Genomic DNA, 21831 nt, shown 5'->3' on the forward strand with positions numbered 1-21831 from the left:
GAGAGAGACAGAGCATGAACGGGGGAGGGGCAGAGAGAGAGGGAGACACAGAATCGGAAACAGGCTCCAGGCTCTGAGCCATCAGCCCAGAGCCTGACGTGGGGCTCGAACTCACGGACCGTGAGATCGTGACCTGGCTGAAGTCGGACGCTTAACCGACTGCGCCACCCAGGCGCCCCAGGAGTAGATTCCTTAGTGCCCCTTGCCCATTTAGCCCATCCCTCCTCCCACAATCCCTCCAGTAACCCTCAGTTTGTTCTCCATATTTATGAGTCTCTTCTGTTTTGTCCCCCTCCCTGTTTTTATATTATTTTTGTTTTCCTTCCCTTATGTTCATCTGTTTTGTCTCTTGAAGTCCTCATTTGAGTGAAGTCATATGATTTTTGTCTTTCTCTGAGTAATTTCACTTAGCATAATACCCTCCAGTTCCATCCACATAGTTGCAAATGGCAAGATTTCATTCTTTTTGATTGCCGAGTAATACTCCATTGTATATATATACCACATCTTCTTTATCCATTCATCCATCGATGGACATTTGGGCTCTGTCCATACTTTGGCTATTGTTGATAGTGCTGCTGTACACATGGGGGTTCATGTGTCCCTTCAAAACAGCACACCTGTATCCCTTGGATAAATACCTAGTAGTGCAATTGCTGGGTCGTAAGGTAGTTCTATTTTTAGTTTTTTTTTTTTTAATTTTTTTTCAATGTTTTTATTTTTATTTTTGGGACAGAGAGAGACAGAGCATGAACAGGGGAGGGGCAGAGAGAGAGGGAGACACAGAATCGGAAACAGGCTCCAGGCTCCGAGCCATCAGCCCAGAGCCTGACGTGGGGCTCGAACTCACGGACCGCGAGATCGTGACCTGGCTGAAGTCGGACGCTTAACCGACTGCGCCACCCAGGCGCCCCTATTTTTAGTTTTTTTGAGGAACCTCCATACTGTGTTCCAGAGTGGCTGCACCAGCTTGCATTCCCATTTATCAATATTACCTTAAACCTACAAATTAACTTATCCCGGGGCATCTACATTTACTCATTTTCTACATTTATTCATTTTCTTCTTTTATATCTCTTACACGATTTTGATCATTTTAAGCTCAAACTTGTTACATTTCTTGTAAAGGTGATTTCTTGATAGTACATAATTGTAAATTTCTGTTTTACAGGGTTTTATTTTTTTTCTAATAATATTGCTGATATTTGGAGAAATCATTGGTTTTTGCTATAGAATGAGTTTACCTGTTCCACCAATTCTCAGTTAGTTTTCTGGGTTTTTAGTATGCAGCTGTGTCATTTGCAGGTAGTCATGATATATACATCATAACAATTATTCCTACATTTTATTATTTTTTTAATGTCTGTTTTTGAGAGAGAGAGAGAGGGACAAAGCACGCACATGTGCATGATTGGGGGAGGGGCAGAGAGAGAGGGAGACACAGAATTCAAAGCAGGCTCCAGGCTCTGAGCTGTCAGTACAGATCCCAATGCCAGTCTCAAACTCACGAACCGCAAGATCATGACCTGAGCCAAAGTTGGATGCTTAACTGACTGAGCCATCCACGTGCCCCCTTACAGTTTATTGTATGCCATGCACATTATAAGCACTGCACATGTTTTGCTTTGCTTAATCTTTACAACTTTCTGAAGCAGATGTAGAAAGGATAAAACAATTAGATGAGGTCATAATTCCAGTAAGTATGGAACAGGGATTTGAACCTGGGTCCACCCAGTGTTGAAGTCATTATTCTTATGCACGACACCTTAATTTCCCCTGCTTTCTTTAAGTTGTACCTTATATTATTATTTACTTTAATTAAATTGGCCAGATCTTCTAGGACAACATTAAATAACAATGTGGATAATATTTTGTTCCTGTTTTTAATGGAAATAGTTTAATCATTTCTCTGTTATGTGTGGAAAAATAATAAGGAATATAATTGTATCTCTAGGTTGTACAGTTTTTATCAGAAATGTGTTTTAAAAATCCACCAGTCAGGAAATCTTATCTTATTCCCCCTTTTTTTCCCTGACTATAGACATAGCCTGGACAAGGCTTGAGTGTGAAACAGTAACTGTGGTAATGTATTCCATCTTCCTCAAGAGTATCTAGTAATTATCTCCTGGACCATTGACAAAATTTACCTGGCTTTAGATTGCAGTGCTTTTTAAATGTTTTATGTCTGGTGTTCCTTAATTCCCTCTTTTCTTTCCTTTATTATAGATATAGAATTAATAGGGCAAGAGTATGAAATAATTACCATGCTAACTTATTGGCAGCCAAATTTGTCAGAAGTAGAAATAACTCATCTTCATAGTCAGAGCCAATGATTTCTTCTATTACCCAAATCTCTTTCAAGCTTACCCTCATCTGGAAAATAGTACGAGCCTACTTTTGGTGACATACATATATAGCAATTGGGAACAATCTGCTTTTCTTCTCTTGGGTTTGTATCTTCAACACAAGGAACAGGGACGTTTCATCCTGTGCTGATTTGCACAGTAGGGCAGAGATTATATCAAGATGAATTGGTATGAAACTCCCTGTGTGTTCTTTTTTCAGTCAGCTTTCCTCATGATACACCTGCTGCTATCATCCTTGTGTTCAGCCGTGATACCACAGTTGCAATTGACCTTAAGAGTTTTTAGTTTAGTCTTTAATAGTCTATTCTAGCAGTCTACATAGCACCCGAAGGTGATTGGCATAGTAATATATCCATTAAATATGATAAGCTTATGCTTAGTGCAAATCAGCCTTATTTTAAAAATGTGATCCATTATGCAAAATTACATGGGGGCATCAGAGTATTTTATAATAGCAGTCTGCATGGCTTCGATTATGTGATTTCCCTTTAGTCTTAGAGATGAGTCAGCTACTCCATATCCACTGCTGTCAGTATGCATGCATAGGCCTATCTTGGCAGCAGGCTTATATAGCCACCTGCCACTGTACCAACTATGTATAACCTTGTGTTTTTCCCCCAAGGTAAAGTGAATGGCTGTGTCTTAACTCATGTTGTGATTGGCATGTGGGATATACAAGTAGTACATTTATCAATGGGAAATGTTTCTTTTTCTCCCAGTCATGTAGGGACTGTCATTTTAGTGATTCAGAATATTATACTTCCAACAGCTCAAGTTAGTATATATCAGAGAAAACACAGCATGAGCTTTGTAATTACATTTCTTTCCTGAAATCTGCTTTTGGTGGGCTGAAAACGGCCCACAAACACCTTTAAAATGTGGTCTTGGGGCATCTGGGTGGCTCAGTCAGTTAAGTGTCTGTTGATTTCAGCTCAGGTCATGATCTCATGTTTTGAGAGTTGAAGCCCTGCATCGGGCTCTGCACAGGCAGCACAGGGCCTGCTTGGGATTCTCTCTTTCCTTCTCCCTCTCTGCCCCTTCGCCACTCATGCTGTCTCTGTCTCAAAACAAGTAAATTTGAAAAAATTTTAATGTGGTCTTAAGTACATCTTGTGTAATGGTTTTCAAAAGCCCAGTTTCTCTTTATAGCATTATTTCTTAAATGTCCTGCTCATTCCTCAAGGTCATAACCACTGTCCAAGAGTCAGTATAAATATTTGCTTGATCACTCAGCATCAGTGTATAAAATCTACCTATTGGGTTGACTGTTTCATTTATTTCTTTGCCTTCTTATTCTCATTGGTGCTTGATACTTCATTGACGTCTCTGGATTACAGTCCTACAGTTGTAAATGGATCTGTTTTACCTTATTTTTTATCTAAATTATCATAGCAGCGTCCTCAATCTGCATATTTCTTAGCATCAATTCAGGCATCGTACCTGTGGAAGTCTGTTCTTTGATTAGGTAAGAGACTATAGTTTGCATATCATGTGTTCCTCCTGCTTTGCATTTCACTCTTTGTTGTGTATTTCATTTCTTTCATTGTCTCATTCTTTGGACCTGCCATATAGACCTATATGCCTTCTGGTGAACACACTTCCCATCTCTGCCTACCTCAGAATGTTGTTATTCTTAGTCTTGCCACACAATCTCATCCATTTAAATAGACACATCGTGAGATCAATGTGGAATCATGCTCCCTGTTGGAAGTGTCCCAGAAACTGAAACAGTGTTTCAGAGTGGTCTGCAGGATATGATTCAAAGAGAATCAGGATGCCTCTTAGGTTGAGAGCCCCTATTTCAAAGCTGCTCCTCTGATGACCTTCCTAGCATTAAGCTAACTTTCCCTAAGCAGAAGGAGCAGAAGTTTCACAGGTGGTAGTGGTAATGGTGGTAGAAGAGGCAGAGGGAGGGGAGCAGGGAGCATCTCTGGAAGCATGTTAGGTTTTATATGTTAACAAGTACATTTTACAAATTATGTCCAACAGTGATTCAGCTTTGAGCTCTACATTCTCATATAATGCTTTTATTACTAGGCAGCTGTGTAATAGCATAGTTCTGTTTCCACAGATAACCAACTGGAGCCAGGTTTCTCTACTTCCAGAAGGCTGATTAGACCTCATAAACCCATCCAACACACTTTCAGTAGCATTCATATAAATAAAATACAGTCCCAGAAAACCCAAAGAGTCCTTGTTCTTTTAAGGCATGTAAACCAGTACAAATACCCAGTTTTTTCTCTGTATTTTGTTTTTTAATGGTAGATCTTAGTTCTAAAGTGTACACAAATGACAGCTTTTATGATTCTATTAATGATAGAGAATACTAGTTTCTAGTATTGTACAACTTTGTATTTCCTCAGGTTCTTTCAGAAGTATTTTTATGGTGGCAGCATTAAACTGTGGTAGTGAGTCTGACTTTTGAGGTCCAATAGGCAAGCAACCCATTTTCATTTGGGGGAATTATTTTATTGTTTGCTGTTTCAGTAAGACTGTCAAACAAGGTATTCTGGCTTCTTCTAGCTGAAGGATAGGCAGGTCATCGAATGTAGATCAGTTGAATTATCTCCCAGAGCTTGAAGCTTGAGCAGAATATCACAGGATTTGAAGTTTACTTAATCCAATAAGAGAACCTGATGAAACAATGAATTCATTTCTGCTACCTAGATCCATGCAGCTACTCTGGTTCCTGTTCTTTTTAGAGGGCTTCCCTTTGCTTTTATAATCTTACTTACCATTCTGTTCTCTTTTCTCCTTTCCCCTACCCACCTCCTCCTTTCCCCCAGAATTAGTTTCTGTTGCTTTCAACCAAAGAACCGTGATTCACCTTGTAAAATGCTAGCATGGTATCTGGCGAATAGTAACACAAATAAATGCATTGGGAAATCTGTGGCTCATGACATTTCAGAATTATGTATGGAGGAATGTTCAAATATTGGTTTACTGAATGCATCGTTGTGTAGTGAGAAAAAAAAATGAGTCTGGGAATCCAAATACTTGAATTTTTAGTCTCAACTCTGCCAATGAATTTGCCTTCTTGGGGAGCTGACTTCTGTTTGTGGGCCTTTATTTCCTTATCTCCTAAATGAAAGGCATGATCTCTAATATTGTTCTATCTAAATTGCTTAGAAAAAGTCTTCATAATATAAGTACTTAAGTTCAGTTTAATCTCTAGAAAATGAGTTAAAGTTATTTTACCCAGTAATTATTTTAAAAGAAGTTCTAATTTAACATAATCTAGATGCAGTATGGGGACTTCATATATCTGTATTTATTTATTGACTGTTACTCAATGTTTGTTTTATTTATTTTGAGAGAGAGTGCAAGCAGGGATGGGCAGAGAGAGAGAGAGGGAGGGAGAGAGAGAGAGAGAGAGAGAGAGAGAGAGAGAATCCCAAGCAGGCTCCATGTGGTCTGCGCACAGATCAGCATAGAGTCCAGTTCAGGGCTCGAACTCACCAAACGTGACATCATGACCTGAGCCAAAATTAAGAGTCAAATGCTTAACTGACTGAGCCACCCAGGCCTCCCTATTGAGTGTTACTCTAACTCAGGAGTGGTTAACATGTTATTCACAGTTAGAATTAGCACTATTAACTTCCTGAAATGTTAATTTAGTTTGATTGCATATATGTTGATGCATTTTTCTAAAGTAAGACCAAATGTCTTTCATTGGATTATCAAAGTATCTTTGATCTAACAAATGGTAAAAATCACTGCCTTAATTATTCTGATTCTTTGGTATGTAAGACCCATTTTTAAAAATTTTGTCTTTGACACATTTCATTGTAAAAATTATAATAAAACATAGGACTTTAATATGAAGAATAATTTTCATGTGTGGTAATAGGGTTTTTTCCCCCCAAATAATACAGTATTGCCTTTTTCAGTCAACCATATAGACTTATATTGTGAGTGAAATATAAAAAAGATAGATTGAGTTTTTTTAAGAGTAGCAGTGCATTTAATAATTAAAATTAAATGAAAAGTAGAATTAGGGAAATTCTGTCTTGGTGAGAGACTATTTTTGAGTGTGAGGAATTCCTTTTTCATTGTGTTTAGCTCTTGTGTATTTCATTTCTGTTTATGTCTTTGTTCTTTTCTTTGGACCTGCCATACAGTTCTATATAGGAGGAGACATACTTCCTCCTGGTGGCCACATTGGAATGTTCTTATTCTTAGACATTCCTATAAATAGAGTATAGCAATACTAGCTCAGAAAAATTATTCAGATAAAAATATATTTTTAGTTCTTCAAAGGTAAGATTTTGAGAACCTAAATGTAAATTTGATAAAATTTGACCATTTATTTTCAAGCTATATAGAATTATGTATGAAATTGCTCTATAGTCAAAATATGTATGTAGTCAGGCCTTTTAATATTTTCCTAACATATGTTAAATCCTTAAATCATTCAGCGTATAGAGATGAAATAGTATTTGTATTTATATGTGTTTCAAGAATAGGTAAACAGTTTCATGTGTTTATAAACCTGGCCTCACTATTTGGTAAAATTTTGCATTTTGTCATTTGGTGGCACTGCTGATTAATTTTTTAGCAAAATTAAACAGATACAATTAGCAGATATAATAGAAGCAATTTTACAGTGATAGTTAAAAACATTTTTTTGGAGATATAAGCAATGTAGAAAAGTCTTGAATTTATGAACTTAGTGAGAAAATGGCTAGGAAAAATAGCTCCTGAAGCAGTTTATTTTTTTAACTTCACAATGAAACTTTCAGCTCATTGTTCTATTTCTGTTGCAGTATTTTTTTAAGTTTGGATTTTGAAAAACTGTTTAGAATGAAATATATATACTACATGTAACTGGGTGATCAATTTTAACAAAATTGTTTGGATTTTTTTTTTAGGTTTTAATTTTTTATCTTACGTAAAACTTTGTTTTGTTTTCTTTTTAATTTTAGTGTTGTTTATCATATTGGATCAACTTTCTGAATTAACTCAGTCTAGTGTTTTCTCTTTTAACAATTTTAAAATATGTTATTTTTTTAAAATCTCGGGATCTGGTTCACATTGAAAGCCTTAACATCCAGGTTATAAAAAATATATCCATGATGTTTACTTACATAGAAGGCCCTGCTCCTGTTGTACTGATCAGTTAGTGGTGTGTGTTACCTGGGCTTATAATGACATCTCACTAGTTACTAGAATTACCTTTACATTTTTGTTAACTGATATAGTTTTGTTACTAAGTAATTGGATGAGTTAGTAGGGCAGTCGTTTTGTCTGTATTCTTTGGTTTAGATTTCATTATGTCTGGGTTTCTTTGTGTGTTTTTTATTTCAAGTTCTTATGATCTGTTTAGTTTAGTTGACCCAGGGGAGAGGTTAGTATATATTTGGTTATGAAAAATAACCATTTACTGAAGGCTGGTGAAGATTATTATTATAAAGGTGCCAATAAGTTTGTCTTACACATTGAATCAGGTATCTTAGGTAATAGACTATATACCAGTCATTAACCATATATATGGCAGCCAGACACATTTTAATATAATACAAAACACATTTTTAATAGTAATATGTGTCATTCTCTTCATTAAAAATATATTCTCTTGATTAAAAGATGTGCTTACGTAGGTACAAAAATGAACAGTGTGAGGAGAATTTAGTAGAGATTTTCCATGTTTTAGCATAATCCCTACTGTACTGAATTTGATTATTTTTGGTCTCATACCAGTTTAACTCATAGCACTTTATCAGTAAACACTTTTGTCTCTGTTACTTTAGATTTCTCTTAAGGTTGAGATTAATACAGAAATATCTCTATTTCATATAAAAAATTTAAGAATATATTTAAGAACATTCACAATTTAAGAATAGAAAGTCAAGATAAAGGGGTTTCAATTCCCTTATGTGGCTTTTGCCATTCTTAACTAAAGATAAATCTGCTAAGTATTCCCTAGAGGTTGTAAAATTTTTCTTTGGCCACATGTCTACAGTTTTAGAGAGTTATGCCAGTACCCTGTTTAAATTGTATATGAATCATGTGTGTATGTGCATAAGCATTAAAAAAATATAAAAAATGAAATACAGTAAGTTGGAGCTATAGGTTATGGGTGACTTTTTAATTTTATTATGAGTTTCCTTAAGGTCTAAGCATCTGCATAGTAATTTTGGAAATAACTTTGCAATAATCTTTAAAAGCATAAATGAAAATTATGTCATAGGCTGAGAAAGGCAGTTGGTCTTATTCTTTAGCAAAATTAGTTAAATACATGTTATTTCTCCTGTTTATTTATACAATTAAATTCTCTTTCGATCATTCTTTAAAAATCTTAGGCTTTTTTGAATTTATGATGGCAACTATTTGTCTTTCAGATTTCTGCTTTTTTTTAAAACATTTTTAAAAGTTTATTTACTTATTTTTGAGAGAGAGAGAATGAGAGAGAATGAATATGAGTGGGGACAAGGCAGAGAGAGAAGGAATCCCAAGCAGGCTTTGCACCATCAGTGCAGAGCCTGATGTGGGGCTCGAGCTCACAAACCATGAGATCATGATCTGAGCTGAAACCAGGAGACAGAGGCTTAACCAACTGAGCCACCCAGGCACCCCTCAGGTTTTGCTTCTTACCAACTTCTGTGTCATAAAACTTTATGCAGTGTTGGAGCACTTGGGTAGCTCAGTTGGTTAAGCATCTGACTCTTGATTTCTACTCAGGTAATGATCTCACCATTGTAAGATAGAACCCCATGATGGGCTCTGTGCTCAGCGCAGAGCCTGCTTATGACTCTCTCTCTCTCTCTCTCTCTCTGTCCTTCCCCTGATTGTGCACACATGTGCATGCACACTCTCTCACGTGCGCTCTTTCTCTCAAAACCAGTAAATTAAAAAAAAAAAACCTTATGCAATGCAAAAATTTTAAACTCTGATTATGCATAGATTGGCAGTTATTGTTTTTATTCTGCATTCTGGAGATTAAAAACTAGCTCTGGGCAAAGCCAGTTTCTTCATTTTGTTAGGGTCTAAAATCATAGTTTCAGTGTTTAAGCCAAATAACGTTACTTAGTAGAAACTAAATAAATGTTTGCTGAACTATAATTACTACCATTTATTAGGCACACAACTGTGCACTTTACATAAATTATCACATTTAATCCCTGCAGTAAGGAGACAATAAGTACACACCATTCCCATTTTAGTGAGAAAAAGTTTGAAGTTGAGAGAGGATTAGAAACAATGAAAAATCACAGGTTCCTAGTCAGTGAGATTTGGGGATTTGAGTGTAGAACTGTCCTACTTGAACTGTATTTTATGACCTTCTTAAACAATGGATGGCTGTTCAAACTGGCTACTCTACGAAGGTCACTCTCACCTTCTCCCCTCCCAGGAGTTAGTTAGTTCCTTCTCTGGTTTTATTTTGTTTGTTTTTCTCCCAGACCATTTAGCACACATCTCTCTCATTTTATTTCTCTGTAACATACTGATAGATTTATGTGTTTCCCTTTCTTTTATAGTTTATAATCCTTTGAGAGAAATGATCAATTTTGTTTTGTTTTTGTCTTTTGTTTGAAAATTATTGCAGCTAGTTCTGGTCTACAACATACTGGGTTTTTTCCCCAACTTTCTGAGATATAGTTGTGTGACATTGTGTTAAGTATGCAATGTACAATGTGATGATTTGACATAGGTATATACTATGAAATGATTACTACAATAAGGTTAGTTAACAAATCACTTCACATAGTTACCATGTGTCTTTCAGTTTGGATATCCGTTATCTGGCACTGTGCTTGGCACTTAATACATATTTTTTAAAATATTTTTTTGTTTTGTTTATTTTGAGAGAGAGAGTGTGCACATGCCATGCACGTGAGGGAGGGGCAGAGAGAGAGAGTGGGGGAGAGAATCCCAAGTAGGCTCCATGCTGTCAGTGCAGAGTCCCACAATGCAGGGCTCAGTCCACTGAACTGTGAGATCATGACCTGAGCTAAAATCAAGAGTCGGATGCTTAACGGACTGGGCCACCAAGGCACCCTGACACTTAATACATTTTTGAATATGTTGATTAAATTTTATAAAATATTATATATTTGTTTTCTCACAAAAATCACATCAAGTTTATTTATTAAAATAGCAGAAATCATTTCTTTTTTTTTTTTTATGAAATTTATTGACAAATTGGTTTCCATACAACACCCAGTGCTCATCCCAAAAGGTGCCCTCCTCAATACCCATCACCCACCCTCTCCTCCCTCCCACCCCCCATCAACCCTCAGTTTGTTCTCAGTTTTTAACAGTCTCTTATGCTTTGGCTCTCTCCCACTCTAACCTGTTTTTTTTTTTTTTTTCCCTTCCCCTCCCCCATGGGTTCCTGTTAATTTCTCAGGGTCCACATAAGAGTGAAACCATATGGTATCTGTCTTTCTCTGTATGACTTATTTCACTTAGCATCACACTCTCCAGTTCCATCCACGTTGCTACAAAAGGCCATATTTCATTTTTTCTCATTGCCACGTAGTACTCCATTGTGTATATAAACCACAATTTCTTTATCCATTCATCAGTTGATGGACATTTCGGCTCTTTCCATAATTTGGCTATTGTTGAGAGTGCTGCTATGAACATTGGGGTACAAGTGGCCCTATGCATCAGTACTCCTGTATCCCTTGGATAAATTCCTAGCAGTGCTATTGGTGGGTCATAGGGTAGGTCTATTTTTAATTTTCTGAGGCACCTCCACACTGCTTTCCAGAGCGGCTGCACCAATTTGCATTCCCACCAACAGTGCAAGAGGGTTCCCGTTTCTCCACATCCTCTCCAGCATCTATAGTCTCCTGATTTGTTCATTTTGGCCACTCTGACTGGCGTGAGGTGATACCTGAGTGTGGTTTTGATTTGTATTTCCCTGATAAGGAGCGACGCTGAACATCTTTTCATGTGCCTGTTGGCCATCCGGATGTCTTCTTTAGAGAAGTGTCTATTCATGTTTTCTGCCCATTTCTTCACTGGGTTATTTGTTTTTCGGGTGTGGAGTTTGGTGAGCTCTTTATAGATTTTGGATACTAGCCCTTTGTCCGATATGTCATTTGTGAATATCTTTTCCCATTCCGTTGGTTGCCTTTTAGTTTTGTTGGTTGTTTCCTTTGCTGTGCAGAAGCTTTTTATCTTCATAAGGTCCCAGTAATTCACTTTTGCTTTTAATTCCCTTGCCTTTGGGGATGTGTCGAGTAAGAGATTGCTACGGCTGAGGTCAGAGAGGTCTTTTCCTGCTTTCTCCTCTAAGGTTTTGATGGTTTCCTGTCTCACATTTAGGTCCTTTATCCATTTTGAGTTTATTTTTGTGAATGGTGTGAGAAAGTGGTCTAGTTTCAACCTTCTGCATGTTGCTGTCCAGTTCTCCCAGCACCATTTGTTAAAGAGGTTGTCTTTTTTCCATTGGATGTTCTTTCCTGCTTTGTCAAAGATGAGTTGGCCATACGTTTGTGGGTCTAGTTCTGGGGTTTCTATTCTATTCCATTGGTCTATGTGTCTGTTTTTGTGCCAAGAAATCATTTCTTTAAGTGACTTTAAACATTCACAAGATTATACAGTGGATAAATATGATATGTGATTAGAGAAGTAATTACTGATTTAAATAAATATGATAGAATTTGTACATCCAGATTAATGTGTTTCCTTCAAAATAATCATCTAGAGAAATAATATACTTCTCTAAAAATGCTGCTAGTGTTTCAGAACCAATTGGAACTTGTTTCTATTTCCTCAGAATTTGTTACCTTTTTTGAATATACCATATGGAAGGAAGACCATGGTAAAGTTTCAAAATATTTCTATGTCATCTTTCAAGATGACACCCAGATAATACCCAGCTGTGTTAGCTTTAGATTTTTAAAATTATTTATAACATCTTAAATATCAGTATACTTTTCAACGGTGCTGAACTATGGATTAGAGCAATGTTTCTGCCCTTTTTTAATAAAGACTTAATTTTTTTAGAGTAGTTTTAGGTTCACAGGAAAATTGATAGGAAGATACATATTTCCAGTGTATCCCCTGTCCCCTCACAGGTATAGCCTCTCCCATTAATCAGCATCCTCCTCCAGAGTTGTACATTGTTACAATTGATAAACCTGCATTTATGTATCATCACCCAAGGTCTGTGGTTTATATTACCGTTCCCTCTTGGTACTGTACATTCTGTGGGTTTGGACAAATGTATAATGACATATAACCATCATTACAGTATCATACAGGGTATTTTCACTGCCCTAAAAGTTCTCTGTGCTCTGCCTATTCATTCCTCCTACCACTCCCCTGCGAACCTCTGGTGACCATGCATCTTTGTATTGTCTCCATGGTCTTGTCTTTTCCAGAATGTCATATGGTTGGAATCATACAGTATGTAGCCTTTCAGATTGACTTCTTTCATTTAATAATATGCATTTAAGTTTCCTCTATGACTTTGCATGGCTTGATAGTTCATATCTTTTTAGCACTAAATAATAATCCATTATGTACCAGTTTTTTGCTTTTTTAAAAAAATCTATTTACTTACTAAAGGACATCTTGGTTGCTTCCAAGTTTTGGCAATTATGAATAAAACTGCTGTAAACATCCGTATACAGGTTTTTGTGTGGACATCTGTCTTAAACCCCTTTAGGTAAATACCAAGGATTGTGATTATTGGGTCACATGGTAAGAGTATGTTTAGTTTTGTTGGAAATTGCCAAAGTGTTTTCCAAACCATTGTACCATTTTAAATTCCCATCAGAAATGAATGAGAACTGTTGATCCACCTCCTCAGCAGCATTTGGTGTGGTCAGTGGTTTGGATTTTAACCAATGTTGTAGATGTGTAGTGGTATCACATTATTGTTTTAATTTGCAATTCCCAGGGGTGCCTGGGTGGTTCAGTCGGTTGAGCATCTGACTTTGGCTCAGGTCATTATCTCATGGTTTGTGAGTTTGGGCCCTACGTTGGGCTCTATGCTGACAGCTCAGGGCCTGGAGCCTGCTTCCGATTCTGTGTCTCCCTCTGTCTCTGCTCCTCCCCTGCTCACACTCTGTCTCTCAAAAAAAAAAAAAAAAAGATTTAAAAAAATTTTGATTTGCAAATCCCAAATGACCTAGGATGTGGAGCATTTTTTTCATTTGCCTGTTTGCCATCTGTATATGTTCTTTGGTGAGGTGTCTGTTCAGATCTTTAGTACATTTTTTTAATTGGGTGGGTTTTTTTTTATTGTTGAGTTTTAAGAGCTCTTTGTATATTTTAATTAACAGTGATTTAAGTCTTCATGTCTTTTGCACATGCTTTATCTAAGTCTGTGGTTTATCTTATTCTCTTGACAGTGTCTTTCATGGAGCAAAAGGTTTAAATTTTAGTGAAGTGTCCAGCTTATCAATTCTGTCTTTCCCGGCTTTGCCTTTGGTGTTGTATCTAAAAAGTCTTGTCAAACCCCAAATCATATGGATTTTCTCCTATGTTACCTTCCAGGAGTTTTATAACTTTGCATTTTATGTTTGGGTCTGTAATGAGTGAATTTTTGTGAAGGGTGTATCGTCAGTGTTTGTTTAGATCCTTTTTCTGGGGGCGGGGGGAACAACTGGGTTGTCCAGATGTTCTAGTATCATTTGTCCTTTCTCCTGGCAACTCCTGTCCATTGAGTTGCCTTTGCTCCTTTGTTAAGGTTCATTTGACTCTATTCGTTTGGGTCTGAGTTATGTTCTATTCCATTGATTTATTTGTCTATTCTTTCACCAGTATTACACTGTCTTAATTACTGTGGTTTTATAGTAAGACTTGAAGAAATTACGTATTATCATTCCTTGAACTTTGTTCTTCAGTATTGTGATGGCTGTTTCCATCTTCTTTTGAATAACATAGGTATTATGTTAAATGAGAGTTCAGAAGACTAGATAATATAATTGAATTGCTACCTTATATTTACAAGTGCTCAGTAAGTGTTGCATTTGAAATGTATACTCACCAGAAATATTTGTTTACTGGTTTGAAGGAGAACAAACTTGTAGGGAACAGACTTGCTGCCATGTTACCATGAGCATACCTGTAAATGCCATTTCCTTATATTGATAAATGGTTCAATGGTTCAACATGTCTTATTTCATATTGTTTAAAGTCTAAACAGCAAGATAAAAAAAGACACATGTTTGAATATAACTTGTGATATTTTTAATGACATTAAATCTTATTACCTGTACCTTCATTTCTTCCATTCTCCCATTCTTTCATTCTTCCATTATGTTGACATTTTTTAATGAGGGCTCTTATGTTGGGTGATTGATGTTCAAACTTTTAGAGATTACGCAAGCATTTCTTTTTCAAGTTTAAGATTAATAAGTAAAATATTTTTTCTTCCCATCAGATGTTGTAATGAATTAAAATTAAAGTGGAGGGACTGATGTCATAATCTTTTAGAAATCAGGTTTTTTTAAAAAAAATTATTAAACATGGTTAATGCAATGGAAAGGAGTTATTTAGTACTACCTGAGACTTGATTATGTTTACATCTCAGGCCAGAGATGTTCTGTCTTTTCTGATCTTTCCTCAGACCTAGCACATTGTCTTACACAATAAAAATTGAGAAATGAAAAAACTGTACCTTTGGATAGAGTAGATAAACAGTGATTTGATAAATACCATTTTATTCTTCATACAAATATAAATTTGCAAATGTATTTACATTTTTTATTATAGTTGGTGGCTAAAGGAGTTAAGAGTTCTGATATGTCTCCGCCACTGGGACAACCTGAAGCAGGTGGCTCTCCATCAAAGCAACAGATGAAATCTGTTATTTCTGTGACTTCAGCTTTGAAAGAAGTGGGTATGGTAAGTTCCCTAAAATTTAGAACTCCTCAAAGCAAAAAGTTATTAGAAGGACTAAATTTAATGAAATTACATTAATTCCTCGTGTTTCATTAAATTTTTTCTAAAAACAAATTACTTGTTAAGATTTTTGTGTATAGTTTACTCTGAGTATTGGAGCCTCATTGCTGATAGGTTTATATCTAGGACCACTTAACACATAAAAATAGATTTAAGTGATTGTCTCTCATTTTTACTTTAAAAGAATATTGAACAAATAAATTATATATAAAAATGTACAGAAAATAGTGCAACAAACATTTGTAATGGAACAAACATTAACAAACACTCTCACAATTAACAGTTTCATTTTTTTAAAGAAAGGTTCATTTTTTAAAAAAGTAATGTCTCTTTGGTGCTTAAATTAACTCTAAGAATAAAATCCAAGGCATGTTTACATTTATTTGAAAATCTTTAGCATAACAAATGTTGGAAGATTCAGTATAATTACACTTACTCCATCAATTATTTCTTTTCCCTTCTACTTATAAATCTGTCATGCCAAATGGATAATGAAACAAAGAAATATGGGCAAATAAAAAGCTTAAACTTGGAAGTATGTGTCAGGTATTCGTCTAAAATGTGAAAACTCTGTTCTGGAGTAAAGGAAATAGGCTCATGGTATGGGATTTCAGCCCAGAATTCAACACAGAGAAGGGAGAAGTCTACTGAATCATGTAACACATTAACCTGATTCTCTCCTATCTCATTAATTAATGTCTCTGCCTTTTAATTGCTGGCTGAGTTTCATTAAGTTTTTGCAGACAACACTAATGTTACTGATACACCATTTTTTTAAATAGCCTTTGTGTTTATCTTGAAAATAAGACTGAGTAGGAAAATACAAGTTTCTCGGTAACTCTCAAGAACTTTGTGTAAGAAATTACTGTTCTTTAAGTAGGTTTAGTCTCTTTTTCTTTCTGATAACGACTTTGCGTGTGCTGCGTTGTTCACTTCAACTTTAGATACCACTGTGTGGTTTCCTTCCTGGTACCCAGTCTCACATCTCAAGTAGCTGTTCATCTCTCTGGTTATAGCAACTGCTAATTCCTGACTACTTTATGGGGTAAAATGCTCTTTGTCTCATTTACATGTATTACTTTAAAACTGACCACTATACTCTTTTGTATTTTCCTCAAATCTTACAAAATTTGAGGTAATCTATGTAATGAAATGGTTTTTCTTTGTGTGTTGTCTTGGTAAATATTGCTACTTAAAACTTTGAAAACTGCTGTTTCTTACTCTGCATTTTTCAGATTATTTTTGCTCATAACTACTAATTTCGTCTTTGCGAGTGTTTAAAAATTTGAGTTGGTGTAGATCACTATGATTATACTAATCAAAGACAGAATTTATATTATTGTTGGTATAAAGGACTCAGAACTCATTACTGTTACTCTCTTTGTTTACTGAGAGAAACCAGTTCTCAATTATGTTTAGTAGTATGGCTGAGCAGGAATATATGTACATGAAACATGAAGACAATTTCAAAATAATACAGCCTATCCTGAGTTACTCTATCCACTAAACTCCCTAGCTCCAAGTAAGAGAGTACATCAGTTAATTTTCTTTTTATGTCTACCATTGACATAAAATTACCAAAAATCAGATGACAAAAAGGAAGAGGATTTAGTTAAATATGTGATCAGTAATCTAAAAATAAGACAAATAATTGAGAATTGGCCCTTCTGCTATTAAGTATAATGAAGGAATCTGTGTTAACATTTTACAGGAATAAAAAATTCACAAGGAACAATTTAATAAAAAACAAAAAGTAACAAAAATATGAAAGTTTTTAAGGTAGGCATTTAAAATAACATTATTTCTTTCTCTGTAACTGTCTGTGTTTATAGGACAGTAGTTTAACTGATACCCAGGAAACCTCAGAAGACATGCAGAAGACTAACAATGCTATTTCAGTAGGTACAATTTTCAAACTTTCTCAGTCATTTTACTTAATTGTATACATATTAAAGTATAACATTTTAACTGTTTCAGAGTAAGCGAGAAATACTCCGTAGATTAAATCAAAATCTTAAAGCTCAAGAAGATGAAAAAGGAAAGCAATGTCACTCTGATACATGTGAAGTGGTCGTTAGTGAAGATGCCAAAGAGCCCGAAAAGGAAAAATCGGTTTCATCTGATCGCAAGAAATGGGAGGCGGGAGGGCAACTTGTGATTCCCCTGGATGAGTTAACATTGGACACATCCTTCTCTGCAACTGAAAGTATGTATAAAATCTTAATAATCTGTTTTGGTTTAGCACACATGTAAACTTGAATACTCTGAAAGAACAAACACTTAGAGAGATTGAGAGAGGCTGGAAAATTTCTTTGTATGTGAAAAATGGAGAAAACTATTCAGCCTTACAAATAGCAAGGATTTGGGGGCACCAGGGTGGCTTAGTTGGTTGAGCATTTCACTTCAGCTCAGGTCATGATCTCATGGCTTCTGGGTTTGAGCCCCACGTCGGGCTCTGTGCTGACAGCTCAGAGCCTGGAGCCCACTTCGGATTCTCTGTCTCCCTGTCTGTCTGCCCCTCCCCTGCTCATGCTCTGTCTCTCTCTCACCTTCAAAATAAATAAACATTAAAAAAAAAAAAAGAATAGCAAGGATTTTTATTACAAAAGTGTGTGGTATGAGAGAAGGAACTAATGATACATACGTAAATTGTATTACTTTAACTCTTTCTACTATGTTATATCAATCTTTTACCAGGAATAATTCTTGATGAGAACCAAAATGGCAGCCTTTGACAGAATCTCAGAAAGGTCCTTTAAGTATTTAGCCAGGAGTATTGAAAATATCTCACTTAATGATTCATCTATTCAGCAATAATTATTGAGCACCTACCATTTTCTTGCATTGTCCTATGCACTAGAGGGAGATACAATAATAAATAAAAACCTGTGCCCTTGTGGAGCTTACATACTAAAAGGGCAAGTCTGATTATCAACCAACTAAATATTTTTTTAAAAAAATTTTAATGCTTATTTATCTTTAAGAGAGAGAGAGAGAGCAAAGAGAAGGGTAGAGAGAAAGGGAGACACAGAATCCAAAGCAGGCTCCAGGCTCTTAGCTGTCAGCACAGAGCCTGATGGGGCCCAAACCCATGAACTGCAAGATCATGACCTGAGCCAAAGTCAGACACTTAACCGACTAAGCCTCTCAACAAAATATAGTTTTAAGTAATTTTTTTAATGGACTGTTTTCATAGAATTCTTTCTTGCACTGGAGAAAAGCTCAAAGAATCCAACCTGTGGTGTCTTTTATTTTGTTTACTTATTCAGTAGTTCTTCATGGAGTTTTATTAAATGCCGCACACTCCTCAGCAATGAAGATACTATAATGGTTGAGACATAGTCCCTCTCCTTAAGGAGCTTAGGGTCTAGTGGAAAGGGAGACAAATATAGAGGCAATTATAGTTCACAAGGAATATACTAGAAATAATTCTGGCTACTGTCAGAATGTGTCAGGACATAAGTCTATCTTGGGGAAGCCAAGGAAATGATTTCTGAAAAAAGGGATGAGCTGAGGGATAAGTAGTTAGCTAAACCAAAAGCTGAACCAAATATTGTAGGCATAGAATAGCCAGGACCCAGGTGAGAGAGGGTGTGTAATTCAGGGAACTTGGTATATAGTTCAGCATGGATGACTAACTTTCAGAAGTCAAGACAAAGAGTGGCAAGTAAAAAGCCATGGAAGAAGTAAGCAGGGCAAATCATGAAGGGTACTGTACATTGGCTCTCTCAAACATTATGAACTTATTCTGAATGCAGAGAACAGTTTTTGAAGCAGGGATTAGCAAATGTTTTCTGTAAATGGCCAGATAGTGAATATTTTAGACTTTGCAGGCCATAGGAGCTCTGTTGCAACCTCTCTATTCTGTCACTGTTGTGTAAACCCAGCAAGAGACAATATGCAAAGGTATTAGCATGGCTGTTTCCAATAAAATTTTGTTTAGGCACACTGAATTTGAATTGATTAAAATTTTCTTTAAAACTTCTATTTCTATTCTCAGACTTGCTATTTTTTCATTGCCATAAAGTACATTCATATCATGATTATTTCCTGGAACATTTTTATAATAACTTTTAAAATCTTTGTTAGATAATTCCAATATCTGTGTTATATCTGTGCTGATAATTAATCATTAGCCATCTTTCATGAGAGTTAAAATTTTCCTGGTTCTTCTTTTTGTGAGTAACTTTGAAATATGTCCTGGACATTTTGAATATTCCCTTATGAGACTCTAGGCCTTATTTAAATCCTGTGGAGAATGTTCATATTTTTGCTTTAGCAGGCAGCTGACCCAGTTAGGTCACAAGTTTCTATCTGCCTCCCGTGGCCTGTGGTTCTAATATCAGTTCATTTTTCAAAGCCTGCCAATGCTGTTTTGGTCTACTAGCATGTATATCATCCAGTGACTGGGCTGGGGACCTTGGCAGTTATCTTTTTGTTAATTCAATTTTCAAAGTTTTGGATATACTGAATAGGATCAAATCCATGGGTGTGCATATGGCAGGTGAGCCCAGATGATAATAAACAACTTTATGGGGTTGCTTTCTTGAGTTCCTTTGTCTTTATTATCTTCCTGGGATTTTCTTGTTGCCCAGGGCTTCTCTCTTTGGTTATCTGGTCAGAAAACGGAGGCTTTACTTACTTTGTTCTGTTGTATACTCAGAGCCACGTGGCTAGAAGACAGAGAAAAATAGCAGTGGGAACTTAGCTGCATCTTCTAGGTACCACATCTCTACCAAACAGAAAGGAAGCTTCCTTGTCCTCAGTTTGATCCTCTGTGTGTTCTGATTACCAACTACTGCTCTTGTCACCATGGGGTTTTTGGGGAGGAGAAAGGAGATGACAAAGTAAAGAAAGAAAAGCACTGAAGGATTTACTCACGCCAAGTAGTAGGATTTCCCTTCCCCATTCCTCGAGCTGGAAGTGGAAGGCCTGTCCTAGAACTCTCTCTCAAACCCGGTGCCATTTATGGATATCTGACATGCTGAATCCTGACAGGGGAATGTCTCCTTCCGTAATCCATCTGCTACTCTTTCTAAGAGTTCTCAAATAGCCACTTCATATATTTTGTTCTGGTTTTCGTAGCTGTATTCAGTAGGAGACACAGGGTAATATGTGCTTACTCCATCTTCCCAGGAACTGAACTCATTTAATTATCCTTTAAAGAGATTTAAATACCTTTTAAAGAAAGAAAGTCTTTTTGTATTTATCTATGTAGTTACCATTTCTGATGTTCTTAACTTCTTTGTTTGAAAGGATTTCTTTTAACATTTCTTGTGATGCAGGTGATAGATTATTTCAACTTTTGTACACTGAAAAGTATTTCACCTGAATTTTTAAAAGGTATTTTCGCCAAGTATAGAGCTCTAGATTGGCAGTATTGTCTTCCAGTGCTTTAAAGATGTTGCACCATTATCTTCTCACTTGCATTATTTCTGACAAGAAATCTGATTCTTAGTTCCTTCTGCATAGCACACCGTTTTTCTCTGACTGCTTTTAAGATTTATCATTATTATTGATTTAGAGCAATTTGATTGTGAAGAGCCTTATTGTACTTTCTTCTTGTTCTTTTCCCTGGGGTTCATTGAGCTCTTTGGTCTATTGATATATAGTTTTCATCAAATTGGAAGTTTCTTTGTTATTATTTCTTCAAATGTTTTTTTGGGGCCTCCTCTCCCCTCCTTTGGGTACTATAATTTCGTGTTTATTAAGCAGCTCAAAGCTGTCAGTATTATAGCTCAGTGATGCTCTTTTTCATTTTTTAGATTCTTTTTTCGGTGTGTTTTGTTCTAGATAGTTTCTATTATTCTATCTTCAAACTCACTTATTTTTCTTTTCTGCATTGCCTAAGCTATTAATTCCATCCAATATATTTTTCATCTCAAATAATGTAGTTTTCATCTCTAGAGGTTCACATTTTGTTTTTTTTATCTACCATATCTCTACTTATCTTTTTGACCATATGGATTACAGTTGTAAAAACTTTATTAATGTCCTTGTCTGCTAATTCTAGTATCTCTCTCAGTTCTGGCTGATCTATTTTTCCCCTTGTTATGGGTCATATTCTTCTTCTTTGCATCATAGGCATTTTTTGATTGGAGACCAGACATTGTGAATATTGCTTGTTGAGTGATATTTTTGTGTTTCTATAATTATTCTGGAGCTTTGTTCTGAAGGTAGTTAAGTTAGGTGGGCTCAGTTTTATCCATTCATGTCTTGTTTTTGAGATTTGCTAGGTGAAATCAGAGCCATGTTTAGTCTAGTGCTAATTTCTTTTCCTCTACAGAGATAAAACCCTTCTGTGTACCCAGTGCACCATGAATTATGACATTTTCCAATCTGGCTTCTGGAAACAGGGAATATTTCATGTCCTATTTTCTCTATCATCTTTTTGGGTGGTTCTATTCCTACCTTGGGTGGTTTTCTCACATATTTGCTTGTCTCACAGCTCTGCTGATACGTAAGGGCTACCCTCATAAACCTGTATAATTCTCTTTCTACTTTCCTTGGTCTCCCAAAAATCTCATTCCTGTCTTCCAAACTTGAGGTAGACTCTGTCTGGGTTCCGCTTTCTGACCTGCAGTTTGGAAACTCTGAA

The 21831-nt window shown here is 36.0% G+C and overlaps 1 protein-coding gene across 11 annotated transcripts in view; it reads left to right on the plus strand.

The window, feature by feature from the left end:
- The window catches only part of NEK1 (NIMA related kinase 1), a 228338-nt gene that overhangs the window by 127130 nt on the left and 79377 nt on the right, over positions 1–21831 (plus strand). For 10 of the 11 annotated variants that reach the window (XM_045055687.1, XM_023252678.2, XM_023252680.2 and 7 more), the window contains 3 exons: positions 15045–15176; positions 17066–17131; positions 17211–17439. In XM_045055687.1, the coding sequence (XP_044911622.1) occupies positions 15045–15176; positions 17066–17131; positions 17211–17439 (427 nt within the window). Of the gene's footprint in view, positions 1–15044; positions 15177–16177; positions 16279–17065; positions 17132–17210; positions 17440–21831 lie in introns of those variants that run through there. The other variant, XR_006596595.1, reaches the window with a different exon arrangement.

This window comes from Felis catus, chromosome B1, assembly GCF_018350175.1.
Source record: "Felis catus isolate Fca126 chromosome B1, F.catus_Fca126_mat1.0, whole genome shotgun sequence".
In the NCBI taxonomy this organism is placed as follows: Eukaryota; Metazoa; Chordata; class Mammalia; order Carnivora; family Felidae; genus Felis; species Felis catus.